This window comes from Cryptotermes secundus, unplaced genomic scaffold (assembly GCF_002891405.2).
Source record: "Cryptotermes secundus unplaced genomic scaffold, Csec_1.0 scaffold770, whole genome shotgun sequence".
In the NCBI taxonomy this organism is placed as follows: domain Eukaryota; kingdom Metazoa; phylum Arthropoda; class Insecta; order Blattodea; family Kalotermitidae; genus Cryptotermes; species Cryptotermes secundus.
The window spans coordinates 145,902-169,533 of NW_019723912.1; the positions used below are offsets into that span (position 1 = coordinate 145,902).

Here is a 23,632-nt window from a genome sequence, read left to right on the forward strand (position 1 = left end):
ATGGATTTGTGGATTTCCTTCACCATGCAACATCACCACATTCCTTCCATTTGTGCTGTAAAACAGGAAACACCCGTTTTGTCACACAGTTTAACTAACAGATACCTGCAGTGCAGTATGTTCTTGGCCTCACTGTATGCACTGCAGGTGTCAGAGTACATGGCTGACCCTTTGCTCATCTGTGCTTATAATCGATTTCAGGAGTTGATGACATTGAAACCAGAAAGACCACCGCACTGACAGCTGTGCTCACAGGCCTACGCAAATTCACAAATTACAGTGTACAAGTTCTAGCTTTCACCAGGGTCGGTGATGGTGTCACTACGAAACCCATCTTCTGCACCACTGAGGAGGATGGTACGAACTGGCTACTTCTATTTCAAATAGTTGCAGTGCAGTGATGTTAGACTTGAGTGTCATACTCTTCTATAACACTAGTGTAATGCATTGTTGCCACAGCGCAACCAATGTTCATACATTCATTGAAAGGTGGTTCAGTACATGTTAAATCTGCTGTGCCCATAGTTCAGATAGTTGTTACTAGATTCCCACTGCAATGGCCTGAGTTCAGTCCCACTTTAGGTCATGTGGGATTTGTGATGGACCAAGTGGCACTGGGACATGCTTTCTCCAAGTACTTTGGTTTCCCATATCAGTTCTGAGCCCTAAAACTTCTTCATACAAATCTAACATCTGGGGCTGGGATAATAGGTCAGTTAACTAGCAGCCGATGTACCAAGTGGACTCAGTCTGACCTCACCCTACAAAACTAAATTAAAAACTTTGTCATTGGCAACATGTTTCAGTCTTTAACAACGTGATCTCCGGCCTCATATGCATTCCTACGAAAATACTATTGTGTTACAGCATATCAGACTTCTTAACTTTATAATGTGTCATGGTTATTTGCAAATAAGTACACACATAAAGCCAGAAGAGTACCTTCTTGGAGACCGAAACATGTTGCCATACTGCATGCAAGTTTCAGCAATTGTCAGTAAAACAGGAGGATCACTCTGCTTGCCTACTGACAGTCCAGTGACAGAATCCATGTTATAAATAATGCAAGTTACAAGACAGAGACAGAGCCATGCCACCTGCATGAAGTACCTGCTGTCCTCTATTGGCACATTGTGTTAACCATAATTTCATGAAGCATCATGTAACTGTTTTGGTGTACAGAAAGAGGGTGGGGTGGTTGTGTTGTGTTGTGAAGGCAGCATAATGCAAAGTGCTCTAAGTTAGCGAAAATTAATTTTGTTTCAGCGCCAGGATCACCTGCAGACATCAAGGTAGTCGTCAGTTCACCACAGTCATTGCTGGTGTCATGGCTGCCCCCCACCGAGCCAAATGGCATCATCACGAAGTACAATCTCTACACCAGGTACACATACCATTGCTACTTCATTCCATTCTGAAAGTTACTGCTCCTGGCCTGTGATGCTGTGTAGTGTGGTAGATTTCACCAGTGGATTGGACGATTCTTCTGCTACCATCTTCAGGGCAGAGGAAAAAGCTGAATGTGGAGAAAGGTTGTACAGGGAAAAGAGGGAACCAGGATGCAGTTCCTCCAGAATTTACTGACAGTCTACCAGGCTATATGGCGTCACATAACATATTCACTGCACCGAGAGCCTCATACCCAACCTGCCCTGTGTCATAAATTCATACATCCCGTTGCCATCCATTTGCAGCCCTTTGGGTGTGTCAGACTTCTAGCAGGGAACAGAATGCAACATTTGATGCTGGGCTGTGTGTGTCATTCAGAATGGTTGATGGACGGGACGAGTTGAACCACGGCAAGCGGAACGTGGCAAGCCAGCACACCAGCTTCGAATCGAAGGGTTTGAAGCAACATGTGGAGTACCAGTTCTGGGTCACTGCATCCACGAGAGTGGGGGAGGGTCAGAGCTCACGTGTTGTGGCTCAGGTTCCTACAATCAGAGGTGAGAGACATGGTCACTGGCTCTTGTTGCAGTGATAACTATAGTACCACTTGCTTTAGCATTAAAAGAACTCTGCATTTTGTCCCCACAGTGCATTTGTGTTTTATGTGGTCTGCATGTGATTATTTCCCTAAACAGCATTAACCATCTGTTCTTTGTAACCTAGATTCACTGTGTTTTCATTGAGGTATAAGCTGAATTTTTAACTGTCATTTAGAAGAACTTTAAGCTTCAAAGGGTTTAGCAAATATAATCCTTGGATTGTAACATGTGCTGAATGTGTCTTGCCCACACTGCAGGGATTATGTGCGCAGGAGGCAACACACTGCTTGCTGGGTGTGCACAGTCTGTAACAAGGGCTTCAGAAATTTAAGAAATGTATGTTCTGTGTGAGACAGCAGACTTCAGTCAGTAATGTGATTGGCTGTGGGCTGGATGACCAGGCTTTGAGTATCAGAAGAGGCAGACATAATCTTCTTCTCATTGTCATGCCCAGAGTGGCTGTGGATCCCACCCAAGCCTCTCCCCCAAGGGCAGGGAATGAATCTGACCACTTGCCTGTCCTCAATTCCAGTACCGGCACGGATCTCATCCTTTGGTGGCCCAGTGGTGCGTCCTTTCAGAAACACAGCGTCATTAGCATGTTACACTGTTGGTCAGCCTGCACCACGGCGTGAGTGGCTCAGAGGTGACCAGCCTCTGCATGGAGGCTCAAATCACAATGTCCAAATTATGGACTCAGGAGAACTGGTGATATCCAATCTTCAGCAGAGTGACTCAGGCAATTACACTTGCCAGGTTGCCAACAGTCACGGCTCAGATCACGTCCAGTACACTCTCACTGTGCAAGGTAAGCTCACATGGTAGTGGTTAGAAGTTACTGCTTGTGGCAGTCAGGGTACTGAGAGAGTTCTTCTTGAGAAGCTGACAGTGGCTCATTGGTAGAATCAAACAGCTCATTACTTCCTTCAGAAGAGCCCCCCTCTCCTGAACCCAATGACTCACATCATCACGCCATGTTCATCAGTTTACACAGCTACCAAGATGGATATACTTGCACCAAGTTTCAGGTGGTATCAGCCAAATTACAGCCATCCAAGTGACAAGGTAACTGCTCTCTTGCAGTTCGCCCCGCTTCCCCCACATTGTATGTAACCAGTGCTACAAGTAGCAGTATTCTGCTGCACTGGAAGCCTGGAGACAGTGGGGCAGCTCCCCTCAGTGGTTACGTGCTCAACTACCGCAGGACTCACGGAGACTTAGAAGAACTTATGCTACCCAGGAGAGCCACTAGCTATGAGGTCAAGGTCAGTATCAAATAGATCAGATGTGCCTGCCAAGCCCTAGCTTTGTGCTTTTTTAAACCTATAAAGCACAGTGGTACCTGTATGTACCACTGCCTGCATTAACATAAAATATTTTTATTTTCCCCATACAGTGTACATTTATATGTTCTGTGTGATTCTGACCATAAACATTGTCTCTAATCAGCATTAACAGATTGGTGTGTGTAATGCAGATGCATTGTGCTTTTTGTAAGGTAGGAACTGAATTTTCAGATATTATTTAGATTAATTACAGGGTTCAGAGGTTAACAGGCATTTATTTCCATGCCTTGCTTGGTTTGAACCTGAAGACAAACATAGAGCCTGGCTCTGACTCCAGACTCCATAGTGTGGCCAACATATGTGTTGTTGGAATTCATATCATCAGCTATAGGTAGGGAATGGTGATCGAAAGAATCTGTAATCTTATGATGATTGTCAGTTAATTTGCCATCTATATTTAAGAACTGTATATCTGCATTATTATTTTTTCTGCCTGTGACTGATTTTATAATACTCCAAGTGGTTTTCATATTGTTATTAGAATTAGAAATTAATCAATTGCATTAAAGATTTAATAATGTTTTAGGTTTGGATCATTACTAATCCTAAGGGTTAAATAGAGCTCTCTTTTGTGCTGACATGAAATCTTTATACCACCTGTCATCCATGGATTATGTTTGGTTTTAAACTGAACTTGTTTTTACAGAAAGTCAGTAGAATATTCTTAGGTAAGTAATAAGAAAGGCGTTAAATACTGTATCAACAAAAATATTGTTCCGAGTTTCATAACTTACTTGAATCAAAAACTTTATACTGAGAGCCACATGCATTTCTGCATTTGCTTCAAGCATAGTTTAGTGAAGGTTTACTAGAACAAGCCATTTTAAAAAGTCCACATTTTATGTCCCATACACGTTTTCCACAAGTCTTGTGTTTTTCAAGAAAAACAGAAGTGATTAAACACACTAAAATTGTTATGTGTATAATTCCTAACTTGTTTGTGAAAGAGATGATAGGGATTGGCTTCATGTCACATGAAGTTGCTTACTGAACCTATACATGTGCAGTTTCATGTCTGATACACAGATCCTCTTCTCTTTGCCTTCTCAGCAGCTCAGCCATGGCTGTCCTTGTTGCAGGGTTTGCACTGTGGCAGCACATATCATCTGTTTTTGGCAGCACAGAACAAGATTGGGACTTCAGCACCAAGTCCTACTTTGTCTGTTAAAACACAGGGTCGAGCTCCTGGAATTCCAGAAGCTCAAACACTGCTCTCACCCAACTCAACATCGGTACTTCTTCGACTCCATGTTTGGCCAGACAATGGATGTCCACTCACTCACTTTGTTCTACAGTACAGACCAATCGGCAATACACATTGGACCCTTGGTACGCCTGACTGAAATGACTGATTCTCATTAACTGAACAGACATATTTAATTAAGAAAGAATTCTAATGTCTGGGATGTGATGTCATGTGGTCTAGTAGAGGCTTACTGGTACTTGAAGGATGAATATCAAGCAGCAATTAAACTTCATGGTACTTACTGCTTTTTTGTCTTAGTCTTTGACCATGAAGATGATGGCAGTGTGTTCATCTGAAACGTTAGTAAACCTCTACCAGGCTAATTCATTCCAGATGGCAGGGAATGATGTTCTTCTCAGTTACTGCTGTGGGAACTTCAAATTTCAGAGCTTTGATCAGCAGAGTGGTTTTGTACACTGGCGACATGTGCAACTTGAGTTAAGGAAGTGATGTAAATAGTAACTTAAAACTTTGCGCACATGGCAAATTTTTTACATTTCTGTACTGTATTTATTCAGATACATTTTTATGGTTTACTAGTAGCACAATTCAGATGGCAATGTTGCAAGAAGCAGAAAATCAGTTCAGATCTCATCTGAGAGCATCATTATCCTTGCTAACATGAACATGATCTCTTTCATTGTTCTTCAAGACCAAAGCAAAGTAGCATTTCAGAAAAATTATGATTCTATTTCTGAATCATTTGCTATTAAAATTTAATATTACTGTACACCAGGATCAGCTTTTCATGACTGTTTCACGAGACCAGCGAGCAGAATGCAACGTCTGGTGCCTCCATCTTGGAGGAGAGAGTGAGAAGTCAACTGATGCTGGAGGGGAGGAAATTTCATAATGAAAACCATCTGCTAAAGTTGAAACAACTGGAATTGACTGGTATCACTGGGGGAGGGGGGCAGACAAGAAATAGGCAAAAAGTTTTGAATGGCAAACTTACTGAAAAGTCAGATGAAAATAAGGAATGGATGGTTGCAAAATGTGTTGAGAGGCTTTGCTGCCTCAGGACGGAGTGCAGAGGGGAAACCTTGTGTGTAAAAGAGATGTCACTCACATGTTTAACATTGAAAATGTTGAAATTACATATCTGTACAGTGTATAGTCCTTCGGAAAGTTGGTAAAAAGATCAAGTATTTTGATCTGAATGGTGAGAATTAAATTATATTTTTTTTTCTCTTGCTGCTGCCCCCGTTTCCCCCCAAATATAAATGTTCTAGCAAATTATCCAGCCCCAAATATATATATATATATTCAGTTCAATTCAGTGTTCAGCCACAGAGACAGATCCTTGTTCTTCCTCAGTTTTAATTTAATTCTGCCCATAACGCTGGGGTGTGCTGCTCTTTGTGACAGTGTCGGACGCCCTGAAGCCACAGAGGAGATTCACCATCTCAGGCCTAAGCCCAGCTTTTGTCTACCAACTCAGGATAGAAGCTCATAACATTGCAGGCTCGTCCACAGTGGAGTTCACATTTGTAACCCTGACAAAAGAAGGCGGTGAGTCACGCAGTTTCATGCTTACCCATTTGTATTAGCAGAGATGCTCACTGTGTCTGTTTGTTACGGATGTTGCGAAACAAGTTGGGGTCAGGCAGTAATGCTTCTCTCACTTGTATGCACAGGGTCTCGGGTTTGAATCTGGGCCAGAGTACAGGGCCTCCTGAGGCTCTCTACGCCCCTTTCTAGCCCTTCTGATGATTATACTTCCTCCACATCCTGTCCAGATCAGTATTTACTAACCACCCTGCAATTTGACATTACAGGTGTGTGGCATGATCTGCTGACTCTGTCATTAAATGAACCCTAAAAACTGATAGTGGCACAGGGCCATAGATCATCTTCACAAAGGAATGATCAGATTTCATGTACCCTTTTCCTTTGACATATTCATGTTTAAATTACAACACAATTTCACTATAAGAAGGTAAAGGTATCCCTGTAACAAGCCATGGAGGCTCATAGGGTTGTGAAATATCAAGGCTCCCACATTTTCTAGACAATCAGCTGACAGATGGCAGTAAGACTGTCATCCTTACATGCTGGCAGCCCTTTACCACTAGGAAGATCCCTGGTACTCATTTCTGTTAGAGGTTGGATCGACCCCAGGGACATAGTGCAGCTGGAAGGATTATGTCAATTAAAAAATCCATTCACCACATCACGAATCGAACTCATGACCTACGGGTTTTTAGCATAATGCCTCAAGGAATTATGCTAAGGTGTCTCCCTCAGTTTCATTACAGTGGACCAGAGTGCATCAAGACAGGCTGTGTAGTGGTTCTGTGAGCTTGGTTCCCTGGTCTTTGTTTTACTGAGCATCACAGATCTGCTTCAGTTTTGATGGAAGTGCAGCTTATGACACTCATCTAAGGTCATGCTTGAGATTTAAAGCTCAAAGATTTCACAGACCTTACTGGATCCCAAGATTTAAATAAATTCAAATAGTCCCTTAAAAATTTTTGGAGGTGGGCCTTTTTATTCTTTAGATGAGTATTATGAATGGAGAACAAGGGATGATTGTGTTAATTACAGATAAATAAAACAACAATAGTCATTTTTAAAACTGTTATTGTAGGACACCTATAATTCTTTAGAAATGCTTTTTCTCTATTATAGACAATGTTAATATGTATTTTCTTATGATAAGTTGCAATGCAAGTGTTATATGCATGTTGTATTGAATTATAACAATGTATCAATCCTTTTATCAATAGTTATTGCAACAATGGTTGTAAATATGTTGTAATATCTTTATGGCGTTGTCCTCTGGATTAATTTTATTGTAACTTGGGCTTTGATGTGTTCTATATCTGGAGGCGCCATCGCCAAATGTAGATCTGATGAACAAAAATAAATTGAATTGAATTGAATTGAAAGAATGGCCATAAAATGGAGAGGAGTTTCAAGATACATTGGAGATACAGAAGGTTTTGGTTTGCTGTAAGGAACTACAGAGAGAGAAAGTGAAACACACGAAATAGAGAAGGTATCTTTCATTTTTCAGGATTAAGACCCATCATTAATTTCATAAGAAACCTGATGAATATTCGGGAATGAAATGTCCACTTATTACATTATTTCTGTAGAAGAGATTTTTTCTAGTTACATTATTTTGAGTTGTGTTCACATTCTCAGGATCAAAATTGCCACCGAACTTGAGAAGTAACTGTAATGGTTTATAATAGAATTGACACAATGTTATATTGCAGCCTGGGGGTTCAACACTGGCCCTGTTTTTGACCCAGCTTAATCCAATCCACATAATTTGAGCTTGTTTCTTAACATAAGTGTTGCAATTATTCCAGTAAGTTTTCACATCAAAATTCTACATCTGTTTGATTCTCTAGCCCAAATTTCTTCCAGCCAATTCATATTTATGTAGTAAACCTGCAAGAAGACAAAAATCATATCATGTACATTCTTTCTTCAGTTCATCCACACCCAACGTCCTTGCCAGCATCCTCAATGTAGGAGCACATACAGCAGGTAGTATGATTGGTCTGGCAGCACTCCACAGTACAATGCTGAATTGTTAAGTGCAAGATAAGCTGCATTTTCTGAAATGTTACTTTTTTAAATGTAATCTTAAAATCTAATTTTTCCAAAGTGTATGATCTTCTGAGATGTGGCGCCGTGTAGATCAGTAAGAGATGTGAACTTGTACTGTACTACATGCGCTAAAACTGAGAAGATTGTACTCCTCGTAGTCACTACTGTAATAACATAAAATTCATCCTGTGTTCACCCCATTACTAATATTGTGGATGCTTTTACTTTGTTTGTACATATTTGTAAACCAGTTTATATACTGAACTGCAAAGAATTTCTGTGCTCTGTGTATTTGTTATCATTGCTTGTAAATGTGTCATGACACAAAATGTAAACACTTGCTTCTTCAGATCCTCCACCCCCTGAGCTGGTGAAACGAGGGCATAATTCTCTACCCTTCTACTCTGACATGAGGGTGATGGTGCCCCTCATCATAGCAACAGTGGCTCTGCTAGGAGCAGGTGCTGCTGCGGGACTCTGCTGGAAGCATAGTAAGTCCCTCAGCTCTCTGCAGAAAGTGGCAAGGTTCATCTGAAGGCATGTTACCCCTCTTGTAGAATTTATTGATGTGTCTACACTCGTTGCAGAACAACCAAGACCACTAAAAGAGACTTTGGACAATCAGCAAAATGCTGAGACCCAGAGGGAGCGATACTATGCCACTATCCACAAAGTGGCGCTTCAGGCTGGAGGTGACAAAATTCCAGGTAACTCAGGCCTGGCTACTTATGTTTGAACTAACTTAATCAGCCTCTGAGCACTGTGGATGGAGAGTACATTAGCGGCTGCCTCGTGGCATAGCTTACACAGCAGCGAATATTATGATTCTTCAAAAAGTAAACTCTCTTACAGTAATTCCCCATGTTCCATCAGACTTACATTTTCTTCCAACATATAGTGACTACACAAGATGTGGTCCTTAGTGCTTGTGACAGTGTGTGGCTGGGTTAGATTGATCTTGTACAGAATCCTGTTGCATTCATTTGCAGCTTTTTGGTCTTGTCAGAATTCCTTGGGGCCAAAATTTTTTTCTGAATAAACAAAAGTTTGTGAAACTCCACTCTGTATCATGAATGTGATACTGACTGTTTTTCTGAGATGTGTCCCTAGGTGGCTCTGTCTGACATCCAGCCTAATGCCATGATGTTCACAGTGTCTTTTTATTTTGTGGCAGTAAATGGATTCACTGAATGCGGAGAATTACCTGTTACTGCCTTCCAAAATTTGCATACACATAAAATGGCTCTGCAGGTGAGAATGATAAATGATATCTGACGCTTAGGTTCACGCTCCATTTTTCAGTTTGTTGCTCAAAGGGCTAAGTTTTAACATTCATTCCCAAAGCTACAAAAATTGAAGAAAACTAATTTCAGGTGTTAGAGAGGCACTGCTCAGGGATGCAGGAACCATTGTGTCAATCACTGATATTCCAGAAACATCGGAAGACATTTCTCCCTATGCAACGTTCCAACTCTCGGGGCCGGGAGGTGACCCAAGCAACACACTGCTGCATAGTTTCATGTACCACGAGCAGGCCATGACGGAGGGCTGTGCCTCTCCACCCCCTACAGGGGTAAGTTCAAATCGCCTCATCTTTCTAATGGACCCAATAGAGTAGGTATCTCCCCCCCCCCCAAACGAATGATGGAAATGTATCCAGTTTCCGAAACGTTTTGCTCTTTAGAATACAGGATGATGGACAGAGTCCAAAAATCCAGTAATCCAGAGTGTTACACACCTTCAGAGCCCTTCCTCTTTTGTTATTCAGTAACTTCATTTTGCACTGTACACTGTGAGCTTAAATTAACCATAAATAGATACATGAAGATTAACATTACCATAACACAGATTTTATGTGTTTAACTGTACACAGTGGAATCTGTGCATGCACCAAAATCAATTTTGATTTTAGACCTGTTAAATTTATAAAGTAAGAAAACTCTGAAATTGCTTGTACTGTGTCAGTTGGTAAGATGACCTTGCTATATTTTAACATTTAGATTTTCAAGAACAGTGCAAAGCTGTTCCAGGACTGTACATGCACACGCCATGAAGCCTAATGAGAGCATACAGCCTGTGATTAAAGTGAATAATAATAACAACAACAACAACAACTTATACTGATTGCAGGTTGCTAAGAGTTCGCGGAGAAGAAGCAGCAGAAAGACAGACGTCGATACTGATGAGTCAGACTCTGATCCAGATCAGCTGACGTCAAGTCGCACAGAGTCCTCCAATCAGCTTGATGCAGCCAAAGTAAAACACAGTGAGTGCCCGCTGGTTCCAGATGTAACATTCTAAAAAAGAAATGTAGCCTGTAGTGACAAGCCAACATTCACTCACCTGATCAAGGAATCATCTGCCTTTTTTGAAACATGAAGGTTTGTTACTGATACTGATTTCTTGAGAGCGGAGTAGAATGTGATGCTTGTGTGGTGAATGGTAAATGGTATGAAAGGATGTTTATGGGTAGGAAAGAAGCCTGGATGTTACAAACACTGCTATAGGTACTGCAGCCATGTTGGCTGGCCTGAAGTTTGAATAAGCGGCATTTTATCATGTATCATTTCAGATTTCATCTATCATGGTGCTCAATCAAGTACTTCATCAGACATATCACCAATGTCAGAACAGAAATCACTCCCCAGGAGGGGCAAATCAAGGTAAGAATGTATCTTTCTATGCATCATAATTCAAGAGAAACATTGAAGACAGTTCATCAGCACACACTCATTGCTAGAGTGGGCATACTGTTGCACAACATTCAAGAACTTACTCATCAGTGTTGATTGTGAAGGGATACTACTAACAGACAGATTATCTATTGCATTAGACGTCATCTCTTTACTCCCAAAGCAGTTGCAGGTGGCTAGTTCCCAGCCGAGCATCACTTCGAACACTGCTGCCACCACTGGCTGTGGCAGAGACAACTTTTGGAGTCCAACAACCGCAGTCTGAGGCTGGGGAAACTCCCGACCGACCAGAGCTTAGCGAGGCTGAATGTGACATCGACACTCTAAAGAAGCTTAAGCTTGGACTGCGATCATCTCTGTGGTCTCGACCAAATACGCACAGCAATCAGGCTGACTACTCCATAGCCGTTTAAGTAGGGACAGTAAAGCTTCTTGCTAGCAGACGTGGATGCCACTCGGGAACAGAGGGTCTGTCCGTACGCTACCAGACCCTGTACAAGTGCTGATTATTCCTTCTGCTGCCCCTGCTCTGCAACTGTGGGATGCCATGATAGTCTTTTGTTTCTCGTATCCTTTGATTTGCCCCAGAATGATGTAATTTGGATAGACAAAATACATGGAAAGAGTACAACGCACTTTTATGTCTTAAGACATCAAAATATATGCTGTTACATTAAAATTATCCCTTGAAAAGGCAAGAAATAATCAAATTTATTACACTTTCAGTCATACTGAAACAAATTTAAAGTAAGAATCTATATATATATATAGTTCTCACAGCAGCACTTATGAAGAGTGGTATCTTTACACAGTGTAGTCTGGTGGAATTTCACCATTGTTTCAGAGGAACATATTACCTTTTTCTTCAGGTCTGAAGAGTAAGACAAGCAAGAAATTAACATGAACCAGGCAGCCAGCAGAGCACTGTTATGTATACTCTTCAATCATGAAGATGGATGCATTATGTTTGTGTGAAACATCAATGGATTACATAGGATTACATCCCAAAGACAGTGCTCTCCAAGTACATAGAACTTGTATTTTACTTCTTACTCTGCTGTTATTGTTTCCATTTCATAGAGGTCACTGGACATTAAGTCTTCATTGTCTTTGTATCATCCTACATTCTTTGCTTTTTGATTTCACCTTTTTGTGTAGTTAAAAATTGTTAGTATTCTGCTACGTGTTCACAGAAATTATTGTTGGTAGTTGCCTCTCCTGTCATGCAGGGCCCACATCGGCTGCTGAGTGATAAGGGTGACACAGACTGAGAAACCGGCGATACCACTAACATTTCTTTCCATTTCAAATAAATGGTATTAATACAGCCAAATGCAGCTAATTGGGACAAGTATATTGCGTTTCATTTTGTTGAAATAAATTGTAAAGAAAAAACCTGACAGTGCACGTTATCCCAATTGTTTGCATTGTGCAGTGGTAATATTACTTAAATTAAATCAAAAAGTTCAGGATGAAGCAGCCCAAAGAAATAAATCTCTGTTGGAACTGTGGACCATACTGATACTGCAGTAATTGATTAATGTCTATAAGTGAAATGCACCTTGACATCTGTTGTCTTCTGTAAGGCTATAGCAAGTAAGATTATAATGATCTGTCAGTATGAGATCTCACCCTGTCCACACTCCATAACCTTGCAGCAGGTGCTGCAGTGGGATCAGTATAACCTTGAAGAAGAGAGAGAGATTGAGATGAAGTTAGGTTTATCATGATTTAAAATAATAATCTAGAATATATGATGTTATTAATATTAAAGGGAGCCAAGAATGATTGAACATGTAACATGAACAGGCAACACATGAAACGCAGGCAGGGAAATGTCAGTTTAGAAGACCTACAGAAAGGCAAATCAAGAACATTGAAATGTCTGGGTAAGCAGGTTGTGATGATGCCAGGTGGATTCAGCTGGTTTATGAAGAATCCAGTGATGTGCTTTTATTACTGATCCTGTTGTGGTACGTCTGTGCATTCCATAATATCATAGGCTTTGTTATCAATAGAATTATGCAATCCCATATCAACTGCCATTTTGGAAACAGGATGGTATGTGTACTTGTGCTTACACAGGCCAAAGTGCATATATACAGTTCTTTCCCCAGTATGTATGTATATATATATATATAATGTGGAAAGAAATGATGAGTGGCTTGATATGTAATAAGATAATATGTGTACAGACAAGTGCATTACAAAACTGGTACGTTTTGCTTGCAAGTTGGGTCCATGTCTGACTGCAAAGGCTTCTCTAGATTAAGGACATCAGCCTGAGACGGAGATCACGGGATGGAGATGATAAATGAGGTGGTAAGTGTTGGTCTACCGCAGAACACCAACCATGTATAAATTTGTTGACATTGCCCCTCGTCATAAGAGGAAATGGCTATATACTGTCATTCTGTATAAATAAATACTGGTCGACTGCAAGGAAGTGACACAAATCTCAGTGTTTTACAGTGTTTATCATACAAATCAAAAGACTTCCAATTTAAGAGGTTTGTTCTCTTTTGTACTCCTGGGCCTAGTGATCTGATGTGATAATGTCGAACTGTATAGAACCTGTATCTGTTCATGGATGCATTGTATCTGACTCCATGTCACTTCAGCATCCCCAGTGTTTTCACCCAAATTGTGTACCTGTTTTTAAAAACATGTATTATTTATTAAACTATATATAAGACTCGTTTTTATGTATATACATATATATATATACCATATGTTTTCAAAATAAATTATGTAATTTGATAAATCTACATTATTTAAGTGTTCCCCAATAGGGTGACAGTTTGACACTTCTAGGTGTGCTGAAGGCAAAAGTTTAATTTAACATTTTTTTGATGAAGGGACATCATAGTTAATTTACACCTTGAATATCGTTTATCAACTCTGTTTTATAAGAAAAGTGCAATTTTTTGGAAACTTCTTTTGTTTTTGTCTTCAGGCAAGATGGTACCTAGCCTGAAGGATCTGTTGCAGAAATTAGCTACAAGGTTTTGAAACTGACAATAGTTTTTTCTTTGTCTGTTAATTGACCATATTCTCTGTCATTGCATTAAAGCTGAATAAGGAAACTGCAAGTAGTGAACAAGAGGAAGTGGCTGTGTCTTTGTACACAGTGTTTAACCCTTTAAAATAGAGTGGTAGCTATGTGTACCACCTGCTTTATTTAACATTCAGCAATTTCATTTTGCTCTCAACAGTGTATTATGTGTTACATGTTACTCTTAGAATAAAAAATTATTATTTTCCTAACAGAATTAATTGGTTAGTCTTTGTAATGCAGGTGTAGTATATTTTATGTGAGTTAGGAACTGAATTTTTATGTATCATATGGGTGACATTCATAACATTCAGACTTTAAAAGGTTAATATGTACCTTTCAATATAACTGGCAACATCAAAGTGATATAAGAAATTTCCTAAATTTTACAGGGCTTGTTCATTGGTTGCAGAGGTTTCACAGATCTGATGTTTCGTGTTATCTGATTCAGTTGGTAAGAGTGAAATTATTTTACATAACTCCACAGCTCCAGAGAATATAGCTGAAGAGATCTAGAGGGAAAAGTTGGTTCCTTGCTTGTTGTATTCTCAGACCCTGAAGGTGGAGGTGACACGTAGGTTGACTTAAACCAGACAACAGCGTTATATACCAGAAAATATAATAAATACCTAAATAACCGTCACTGTCATACTTCACAACCTGCATCGTATGGATCGTATTGAATTGAATTGAATTTATTTACATTCTATAAATCTTAAGCAGGTACAGAGCAAGTCAAAAGGTTACATACATAAGTACAGGCAATTTTAGCTTAAAAATTAATATAACTTAATTTTACATCATTCTCTATTTACATTGAAGTATTCATCTAAAGAGTAGAAGGAATGAGCATGTAGATAATTCTTTAACTCTGATTTAAACTTTTTAGTATCATTGCCCAAGTTTTTAATACCTTGTGGCAGATTGTTGAACACTTTTATGCCAGTAAAGTAGACTCCTTTTTGATATACTGAGAAAGTTGATGAGGGTAGGTGCTGGGTTTGGAAGATTGAGATCGATTGAGATATTGAAATTAGCATGTTTAACTACGTTAGTAGATGTCTCTACCTGTGCGAGAAGTAGCCACAAACTTACTTATCCTATGCCACAAGGCGATACGGGTTACTCTGCGCCAGTATGAGATTTGTATGTGTGTTTAGGTAATGGAGGCCGAGAAGTCAAGTGCTTATTAAAATTATTTTATGATTGTATAAAATGTGTAATGTTTTATAAGAGTTTGGCATTTTGTTACGGTATGTGATTTTTTTTATACATTGCGAGCGAAACTTCATTCCACGTCAAAATTTATTTGTGCACATAACCTTTACAGTAAACCCAACTATTCAGCTCTTATTCATTCATAGTATCACAGGTATAATAGTGCTTATACACTGAAACAGTTGTGAAGGGATCGCATGTTAAAAATAATGACAATGAATAGTACACAATTTTTCAGGAAAGAAATATAATTTAGTAATGTTTCTTCAGAGGCCATAATGATTGCTAGCAGCTATAGTACAGTAACATGCAATGCCTTTAATGAGTTAAGGAATGAATCTGAGTGGTGTGGACATAGTTCATTACTTTTAGGAAAGAGTGTCAGGAAAATATCGTATGAAACGGCACCCACAAAATATAATTTTATAACCGGAGCCCATAAGCCCTTTAATATGTTAGGAAGTCCTCAGGAAATAACCAGAACTTTACCAAATGCAGATTTAAGTGTGTCATTCATTGGCAATGAGTACTGGGAACGTGATAGTTCAGTTTTGGATGGCCGTATTTCTCAAACAGCTCATGAAACAGATGAAACACCAGCTCTGATTTTGAGTCCGAGTGAAGGTGGTAACATAGAATTGTCTTCTGAGAATTTCGCCCGAGATGTTAGAAGTGTAAAGTATGATGCTTCATCTGAATTAAGCAGGCATTTTGCATGTACGACAGGTCAAGAAAATTTTCAACCTCACAGTGCAGCCGGATCAGGCTCTGTTGAAATTAAAGTAGAAGTAGACCCAAATCTGTATGTGACCTGCGGTGACACACAAACGGACAAATCACAGTCAGATTGCCACTTGAAGAATAGTCAATACAATAAGCCTAGTGTTGTATTGTTGCCAGAGACACATTCCAAAGTGAACAGCAACCAGAATGTTTGTATTAAGGATTCAGGCACCAGAAATGTTGACATTACCATTAACAGACTTATTGTAGGGAACAAACAAGATCAGATAGCAGATAATATTAATTTGAAACAATTTGTGAAAGATGAATTAGATAATAAATGGAAGAGTGTGAATATTGATGATAGCGGTGAGGATGAAGCAAGTGAATCAAGTGACGGTGATAGTGAATTTTGTACTGAAGAAGCCAGTGAGAGTTATGACCTTGTGAGGAACTGCAGTCCTGAAGAGCAGATGGACTTACAGCTGTCTCAGTTTTACAAGTTTGAATGTGATGAATGCCCAATAAAACAGACATTCAGTACTTTCAAGGTGCTTGTCCAACATTGCAGGGATGAGCACCAATCAAGAGGCTGCGTTTCATGTTGTGACCAGAGGATGTGGGAGAGAGATGAGCTTGTGGGCCACATGTGCAACCATAAGCATACTTACAGGTAGGATAAGTTAGCTTCCTCAAGTAGATGTTAGTTACACACAGATGTTCGGTTGTCTCTGTACTTAAAATTAGCACCAACCACACCATGAAGATGTATGAATGAGTCACTTGACCCCTGTCAGGGATGGAACTCTGATTCCTCCGTCACCCAGCCCATAGTCTAGTCAGTATACCAACTCAGCTCATCCTAAGATGATTGTATTGTCTAAGTCTTCCGTATATGGCCGCGCTATAGCTGAAGCGGTTAGTCGCTGGTTTCCCACTGCAGTGGCTTGGGTCTGATCCTGGGTCTAGTCAAGTGGGATTTGTGGTGGACAAAGTGGTGCTGGGGCAGGTTTTCTCTGAGTACTTCGGTTTCCCCTGCCAATCTACATTCCACCAAATTCTCCATCATCATAATCAATGGCCACCGTGCCGAGTGGACCCAATTGGACTCCACCTCCCACTAAGCAAATTTTTAGTCTTCTGCATCATTTTGTACATTTTTAGGAGTTGACTTGTAGTGTTTTAGATGCTTCAAACTGACTTGTCCAGTTGCAGTTGTGTAACAGTTTATGGATGTAAATAAATTATGAATTATGAATCATAGCCATAGTGTGGCTGGAAGGATTAGGTCAATTGAAAAAATCCATTGACCTCATCGGGACTTGAACCCGTGACCTTCCGGCTCGTAGCATAGTGTCTCAACCAACTACGCTACCGCGTGCCCCCCTCCCTCAAATGAGACCACAAAAAACTTCTTCCACATCCTTTCCAGTTCATCCCATCATTTGTGATTTAGTCTGAGGTTCTGGCACTGTCATTAAATAAGCAATAAATAAATAAGAAGAGTACAGTAAACTCTCACTAATTGAAAAATAAGTGGGGGAGATGACATCCGGATCAAGCAATAATCCAGATTAGTGAAGCAAAAGATATCCCTAAAAGACAAAAAAAAAAAAGACTTAGAAAACAAATAAATTGGAAATTTAATAATGTAAGGTAATACTTATAAAAATAAATAAAAAATATCAGTGCGGCAGTTTCGCCCTGTGTCAGAGGCTGAAATTCAGGGTTTCCTTAATCCAACTGAAGCCAGTAATGGATATCTAATCCCATATGCCTTTTTAAAAGAATGTGCTCTCAACTGTCAACAGAATTTTTCATATTTCAATCCACACTATCTGACATCTAGAGTAACTGTAACCAGATTAGCAAGGATTTTTACCGTACTATCTTTGGGTATGTGGCACTGTGTAATCCAATGGAAAGTCCACTGATGTTTCAGAGGAACTTCTTTTTGCTGGATTTTGTGCTTGCTTTACTCCGATTCAGAGAATTGAGGTAGGATGTCCCTTCAAAACATCGTTGAACTCCTAACAAACTGCATGGGCGTACATCCCAGAATGTGGCGCTCATCACAGTTGCTGTTGTCAGAACCTCAGATCCAAAATAAATAATAAATCTGATGACAATTTGCTACCTTTAATGTTCCGTCTCTCAAAATATAGTTTTTTTAAGTAACACTTATCATGTATACCATTCCAGGTGTCTTGAGTGTCAGGAAGTATTCACAAACCAGTCAGCCTGGAAGGACCACCTGAAGCAGCACTCCCCAAAAACAGATGTGGACCCTTTCCTCTGCCCACATTGTAACAAGCAATTTAGCTCCAAATATGGTCTGGCCAATCACATGAATCTACACTTGCCAGAGAGCGAACGGCCATATAAGTGCCAGTATTGCAACAAGGGCTTTGGAGCAAAGCACGCCATGACGAAGCATGAACGTACACACTTGCCAGATGAGGAACGGCTGAGTTATGTCTGCGATGTCTGTGGCAAAAGGTATAGCTCATCCGTTCAGTGATTAGCCACTGGATATAGGTTTATGTGAAGAATGTGTCGATTTGTTGTTAGGATAACTCTGTAACACTGAGCTCGTTTTGCCTTTCAAATGTGATGTCATTTTCAGTTGGCTTTCAGTGTCCCTAGAAGCAGGGCAATTCGGGTATGTTATTTATTTCAGTATAGAATTGATCCGTTCCACTTCCTTTAATATAGTCAGATGAATCACATGTTATATACTGGATTGAGCTGGCTCAGCATACATTCCAGTGACAGTGATGAACTTGGAGTTTCTGTAACAACATGAAATTCCTTGGCTAGACATTGCACGGCAGTTCCCCTCCGAGCTGTACCCTTTCTGCTGTGTGGCAACATTTAAATGGGAGCAAGGGGCTGTTCTTACACTGTCATCTGTATTTCGATATTCTATGGTGTGTAAATAAAACTCGTTGGTGAAAGAAGTAGCACAAAAAACGTTAAGCTTCCATCTGTCAATACAGCATGAACTTTTATAGCTCAAGTTAAACATCTGAATGCAGACTTTGAAATTTCATATGATAGTTGGGTCAGGGCAGCCAAGAGCACCTCGGAGATTATGTTAGTTGGGCTTAGGGATAATTTTTTTTTTTCATATGTTGAAATTTATAGGTTTGGATATGCCAGCACACTGGATGGACACCAGCGACATGTTCATCAGAACGAACGTCCCTTTGTGTGCCATATCTGTGCCAAGTCGTTCCCTATCAAGGGAGCCCTCACATACCACCTAACCACGCATGAAGTGCAGGATCGTGTACAATGTACGCAGTGTGGCATCTGGTGAGAACAGTGACCCTTACACCACCACTATCATCACGTGCATGTTCGTAGCGAGATGCTCGTGCATGCAGAGCCGTGTCACAAGACGTTCACCCGTAAGTTTAGGTTGGAATGACAGCCATGTTGGTGTGCTGGCTGAGGTGAAAACCTTGCGTGCTTTTATGATACAATTGGCAGATGTCTTCCTAGTCTCTTTACATCCTAAACACATTCAGATCCAACTATAAATTCATCAGACCCTTTGTGTAGTGTACCCACTCTCAGTTGCCTCTTGTTGATACTGTATTGCAAGACAGTCTGTAATCTGGCCCTCGCACTGTGATGTGCTTCCCCTTTGATTAACCTTTTATTAATCGTACACCTTGGATGAAATGTAGGACCCTATTTATGGGGGCGTCATAATAGTTACTTGGTTCCATGAAGAACTTGCCCAGGTGACAAAATCTTAAATAAGCAATGGCCTCACAGCCACAGAGAGTGTGTGTGGCTGATTCAACCTCTTCTAGCCACCTTTGACAAGTGAGATCATCTGTCAATTGCAGTTTGGAAAGGTATCCTTTTAGGTGACAGTGTCCTGTAAATAGTCCTATCACCATCTTAATTGTTCTCTGTTTGGCTTTAACAGATCCTTTGTTCTTCTGGCAGAGGGCCCAGATATAAATCCCTTTGCCTGTTTGAGTCCAATTGTGGCTTCCCAGTGTTTTTTTGTGATTTCTATTCATACGGCTCCTGACTGCTTTCTTGGCAACTCCAATTGAGATGCCGCAAGCTGGTTCATGTCCTGTGAACGGATGTTGAGATCCTGTTCTTGCCAATTGATCTGCCATTTCATTACCCACAGTACCCTCATGACCAGGCACCCATATCAGTTGCACTCTGTTGCTGCAGGAACCAGTACCAAGCTCTGCACTACATCAGAAATTTCCCACTGTTAGCATTTAGCGGAAGGAAGTTTTGCAGTGTAATGTTTGAATGCAACATTGTCACATTTAGCACTGTTGTGTCTGTCGCTCACTTTCAGGTTGAAGAATGAAAAGATTCTTCGAATCCACAAAAAGTGCCATGAAGGGGAACTGTTCACTTGTCCTCACTGTGACAAAGTTTCCAGTACGCGTAATAATTTGCGGATGCACATGAAAAGACACAGTGATGCTCGACCACACACATGTCCACTTTGCACTCGTGCTTTTAAGACACCTCGTGATCTGAAGGTAAGCTTCATATGTGCACAGTGAAAATCCCTTTGTAATGGTGTAATAATATGTGGAAGGTTACTGGGGAAAGATCTCGAAATGAAACTTGATTTGTAATGAAGATGAGTTGACTAGGCATAATTTCTAGGTGCCAGCTTGTATTACATAAGGATAAGGAGCATTGTCACTTCAACCCACTATGATCCTTGTCCTGCCTGTGGAGGTACAACTCCAGTTTTTCTTAACTGTGGTTAGTGTCACACTGGTCTCTCTACCCCTGGGGGTGGAGCCAACTGTGTCCACTGAATAGGATGCATAGGATGCTGGATAGGACTTGGAGATGGTCTAGATGTGAGAGTGAAGAGAAAGTCTTTGCCTTGATCAAGAATCAAACCTTGATTTTCTGGTTGTCTGGCTTGTGGCCTAATCGCTGTACTGAGCTCAGTTTGTGTTATGAAAGTGACAAACCACAGGATCACATTTGGCAGACGTGTCATGACGTTTATGTAAGTGGGACATTCTCTGTGTTTCCCAGACGCACACGGTGCAGCACACTGGGCAGAAGCCCTACAGCTGTCCCTACTGTCCCAAAACGTTCGCTAGTCCAAGTAACTTCTATGCACACAGGAAGATGAAGCATAACAGTCCTGCTGTCTCTTACGAGGGACTGACTACGTCTGGTACATCACATTACCAGTATTAAACCTCTATCGATGTGGTAAATATTATTGTTTTGTTTTTGATACAGTTGTACTGATAATTCACAATGCATGCTGATTTACTTAGTAGAGCAAAGGAGGAACTTTTCATGGTGATACAGTGAGACTTGTGTGCTGCCATTATTGCGTCATGGTCTCCCATGGACGTGACTTTCTGATGCGCATTTTGTCACCTCATCTAGGGATCGAGCCCAGAACTTGCCCTCTCTGTAGGAGGGATTATATCCTGGTAGCCTGGCTGTAAGGGGCTCCATCAGCACAAAATGTGAGGTAGGGGGCAACACTAGCACCATTTCATAATGCATACTGAGATGATGTGTGGCAGTGTACTGCCGAAATGTGCAATTTCTCTGTGGTGTTTTATATATAATATCAAAATAATGAAATGGTATCTTAGCTGAGCAAAATCCATGTTTATCTTGTGGTTTGATTGTGCTGGCTCACTAAGGATGCTGAATTTGGTATGGAGGTAGATCATAAACATATGTACACTCTATCTGTTGCAGGAACGAGGGTGTGTCAGTGATGTAGACTCTTACATCGCCATCAGAAATTTACTATATTTTGCTTTCAACATACTTGTCCCAGTGGGAAACTCAAACATACTTACTCGGTACTTTTCTTGCATAAAGTTGCCTACACAACAAAGGCTCTGTGGAGTAGCTGGACTGCATGAAGTGTGTGAACTGTTGAGGTTATGTCTGACATTTAGCATAGAAAACCTGTGCATAAGAGATAACTTCTTTCCAAAGAAGATGATAATCGTAAGAACACCAATGTGTAACATATTTACAGTTGCAAGCAATAAAACATTTGACTGTACTAGGATTTGATCATGTGACCATCTGTGTACAAATCCACTTTGCTGACCTATGAAGTGTGTTGCATTTTTGTGTGCAATTATAAATAAATGTGCATTATCTAAATATGAGCTTATGAACTGAAGGGCTGTAGCACTGAAGTATGCAATATGAAAGTAAGCTTTTTGCATTCATCGTGGAGTCCCCATTTGCTTTGTTATTTGAACGTTTTGTGCGTGTACATGCTGAAAACAAGACTGGTTATTTCTTAGCATCATTGCTTCCTTCTGATGGTTGTATTTTCCAAACCTACATAAAACATGGTATTTTTTTTTTATTATTATTACTGGTGGGGTGGGACTAAGCCCCTTGTACTGCGGCCACTTCTGGCCTATTGTACCAGCCCCAGATGATAGGTGAGGGTGATTGTGGAGCAGTTGGTGGAATGAAGATTGGCAGAGGAAACTGAAGTAAAACATGGTAACTAACACACTGGTATGTTCAGACATTTTCAAAGTACCAAATGGGTGATGTATACTGTAGGATTTCAGCCCGCTCTGTAACTACATGTTTGGAATCTCTTTAGAATGTTTTAAGAGGGCATTTTATTGTCTGAAACAAATGAGTTGGTGGAACAGTATGAGCGTTTGTTCTCTTCTCCTGCCAACACAACTCAGCAGTATGCATGATTATGTGTCATTAATCGCATCTGACAAAAAGTGCACTGCTGATGTATATCTTTTGAGCTTTAGCTATGTTGTATGTTGAAGTGCCAGCATTTTGGCATACATTCGAGTCACAATCTTCTGGGTGACGATGGCACCTGCAGTGGACACCAGAATGCTGGAACACCTTCAGCACACATCACTGTGAAACCCCAAAAGCTGAAATAACATGTATGGTACCAAGATGCCTAGAGATAACTGTCAAGCACCACCAGATCGGAAGCTGAAGGACCGAACTTCCAGAGAACAGCGCTCTTACAAGCGGCCATTCTGAAGACAGAAGGATATGGGGGGAAATAACAAGATGGAGCATCAGCAGTTCTGAGGGTAGTACTTCGCTGGTTGGTTGGTTGGTTGGTTGGTTGGTTGGTTGGTTGGTTGTGTTACCGAAGTAGCACACATGCACAGGCAAGCCTTCTGAGCTTTGCATTTCGTCAGTACTGATACAGTTACACTGGAGACTTGCAGTTCCCTGTTATCACTGATGGGGACTGACGCAACCCGTGTCACTGACACTTTCCTTTTGTTTGAGAGGAAACATCTTTTACATTGTAATATCTGATAACGTAGCCAATGGTAGAATTATCACAGATTCTTTTTTTTTTCTCTCTCTCACAAACATAATACAACCTATGTCATTTTTCAGACCATTGTGTTTTGTGATATCCCCTTATTGAATCAATGAATTTATTATGAAAACATTTAATTATGTTTGTAAAGTCAGAAAGCATGGATGGAGCTTTTTAACATGCATTGCCAAAGTGGGTCCGGTCACGGATGAGATTTTTGTTGTTATTTTCATCTTTATTCCTTACAGATTTATGCTCTTTGGACTATTCCAGTTAAGAATTAAATTCTGAAACGGTGAATCATCAGATGTTTTGTGGGACTTGTAGGATGAGGGGATCTGTCCACCATGAGGCCTCTACCTACTCAGGCGAACTAAACAGATACACATCCATGCCTTGAGTGGGACTTGAGCCTACATTTCCAGTGTTAAGCAGTCAAAGACACTATCTCTGTACCTTAGACAGTGTGACTGCT

At 40.5% G+C, this 23,632-nt stretch overlaps 2 protein-coding genes across 9 annotated transcripts in view; both read left to right on the forward strand.

Moving 5' to 3' along the window:
• The window catches only part of LOC111862128 (Down syndrome cell adhesion molecule-like protein Dscam2), an 81,494-nt gene extending 67,125 nt beyond the window's left edge, over positions 1-14,369 (forward strand). Inside the window, exons 19-31 of one of the 5 annotated variants that reach the window (XM_033750565.1) lie at positions 202-357; positions 1,267-1,384; positions 1,768-1,946; positions 2,521-2,796; positions 3,072-3,253; positions 4,414-4,663; positions 5,949-6,092; positions 8,495-8,635; positions 8,702-8,851; positions 9,518-9,717; positions 10,275-10,410; positions 10,717-10,807; positions 11,004-14,369. In XM_033750565.1, coding sequence (XP_033606456.1) covers positions 202-357; positions 1,267-1,384; positions 1,768-1,946; positions 2,521-2,796; positions 3,072-3,253; positions 4,414-4,663; positions 5,949-6,092; positions 8,495-8,635; positions 8,702-8,851; positions 9,518-9,717; positions 10,275-10,410; positions 10,717-10,807; positions 11,004-11,250 — 2,270 coding nt within the window. In that variant the 3' untranslated portion in view covers positions 11,251-14,369. Of the gene's footprint in view, positions 1-201; positions 358-1,266; positions 1,385-1,767; positions 1,947-2,520; positions 2,797-3,071; positions 3,254-4,413; positions 4,664-5,948; positions 6,093-8,494; positions 8,636-8,701; positions 9,718-10,274; positions 10,411-10,716; positions 10,808-11,000 lie in introns of those variants that run through there. The other 4 variants (XM_033750566.1, XM_023847283.2, XM_033750567.1 and 1 more) reach the window with 4 other exon arrangements.
• A 550-nt stretch (positions 14,370-14,919) lies between these two features.
• Positions 14,920-22,113, forward strand: LOC111862129 (zinc finger protein 615). 4 transcript variants are annotated; one of them, XR_004512767.1, is made up of 7 exons: positions 14,920-15,052; positions 16,405-16,506; positions 18,036-18,332; positions 18,981-19,151; positions 20,173-20,362; positions 20,880-21,333; positions 21,570-22,113. XR_004512767.1 is itself a non-coding variant. In XM_023847284.2 (5 exons), exons 1-5 carry the CDS (start codon positions 15,389-15,391, stop codon positions 21,045-21,047), a joined length of 1,944 nt encoding a protein of 647 aa, XP_023703052.1. In that variant the 5' UTR covers positions 14,921-15,388; the 3' UTR covers positions 21,048-22,113. The 4 variants fall into 4 exon arrangements, 1 of the variants encoding a protein (XP_023703052.1); XR_002842375.2 differs by having other exon boundaries at positions 14,922-16,506; positions 20,880-21,062; positions 21,246-21,333; XM_023847284.2 differs by having other exon boundaries at positions 14,921-16,506; positions 20,880-22,113.
• Positions 22,114-23,632: the final 1,519 nt, after the last annotated feature.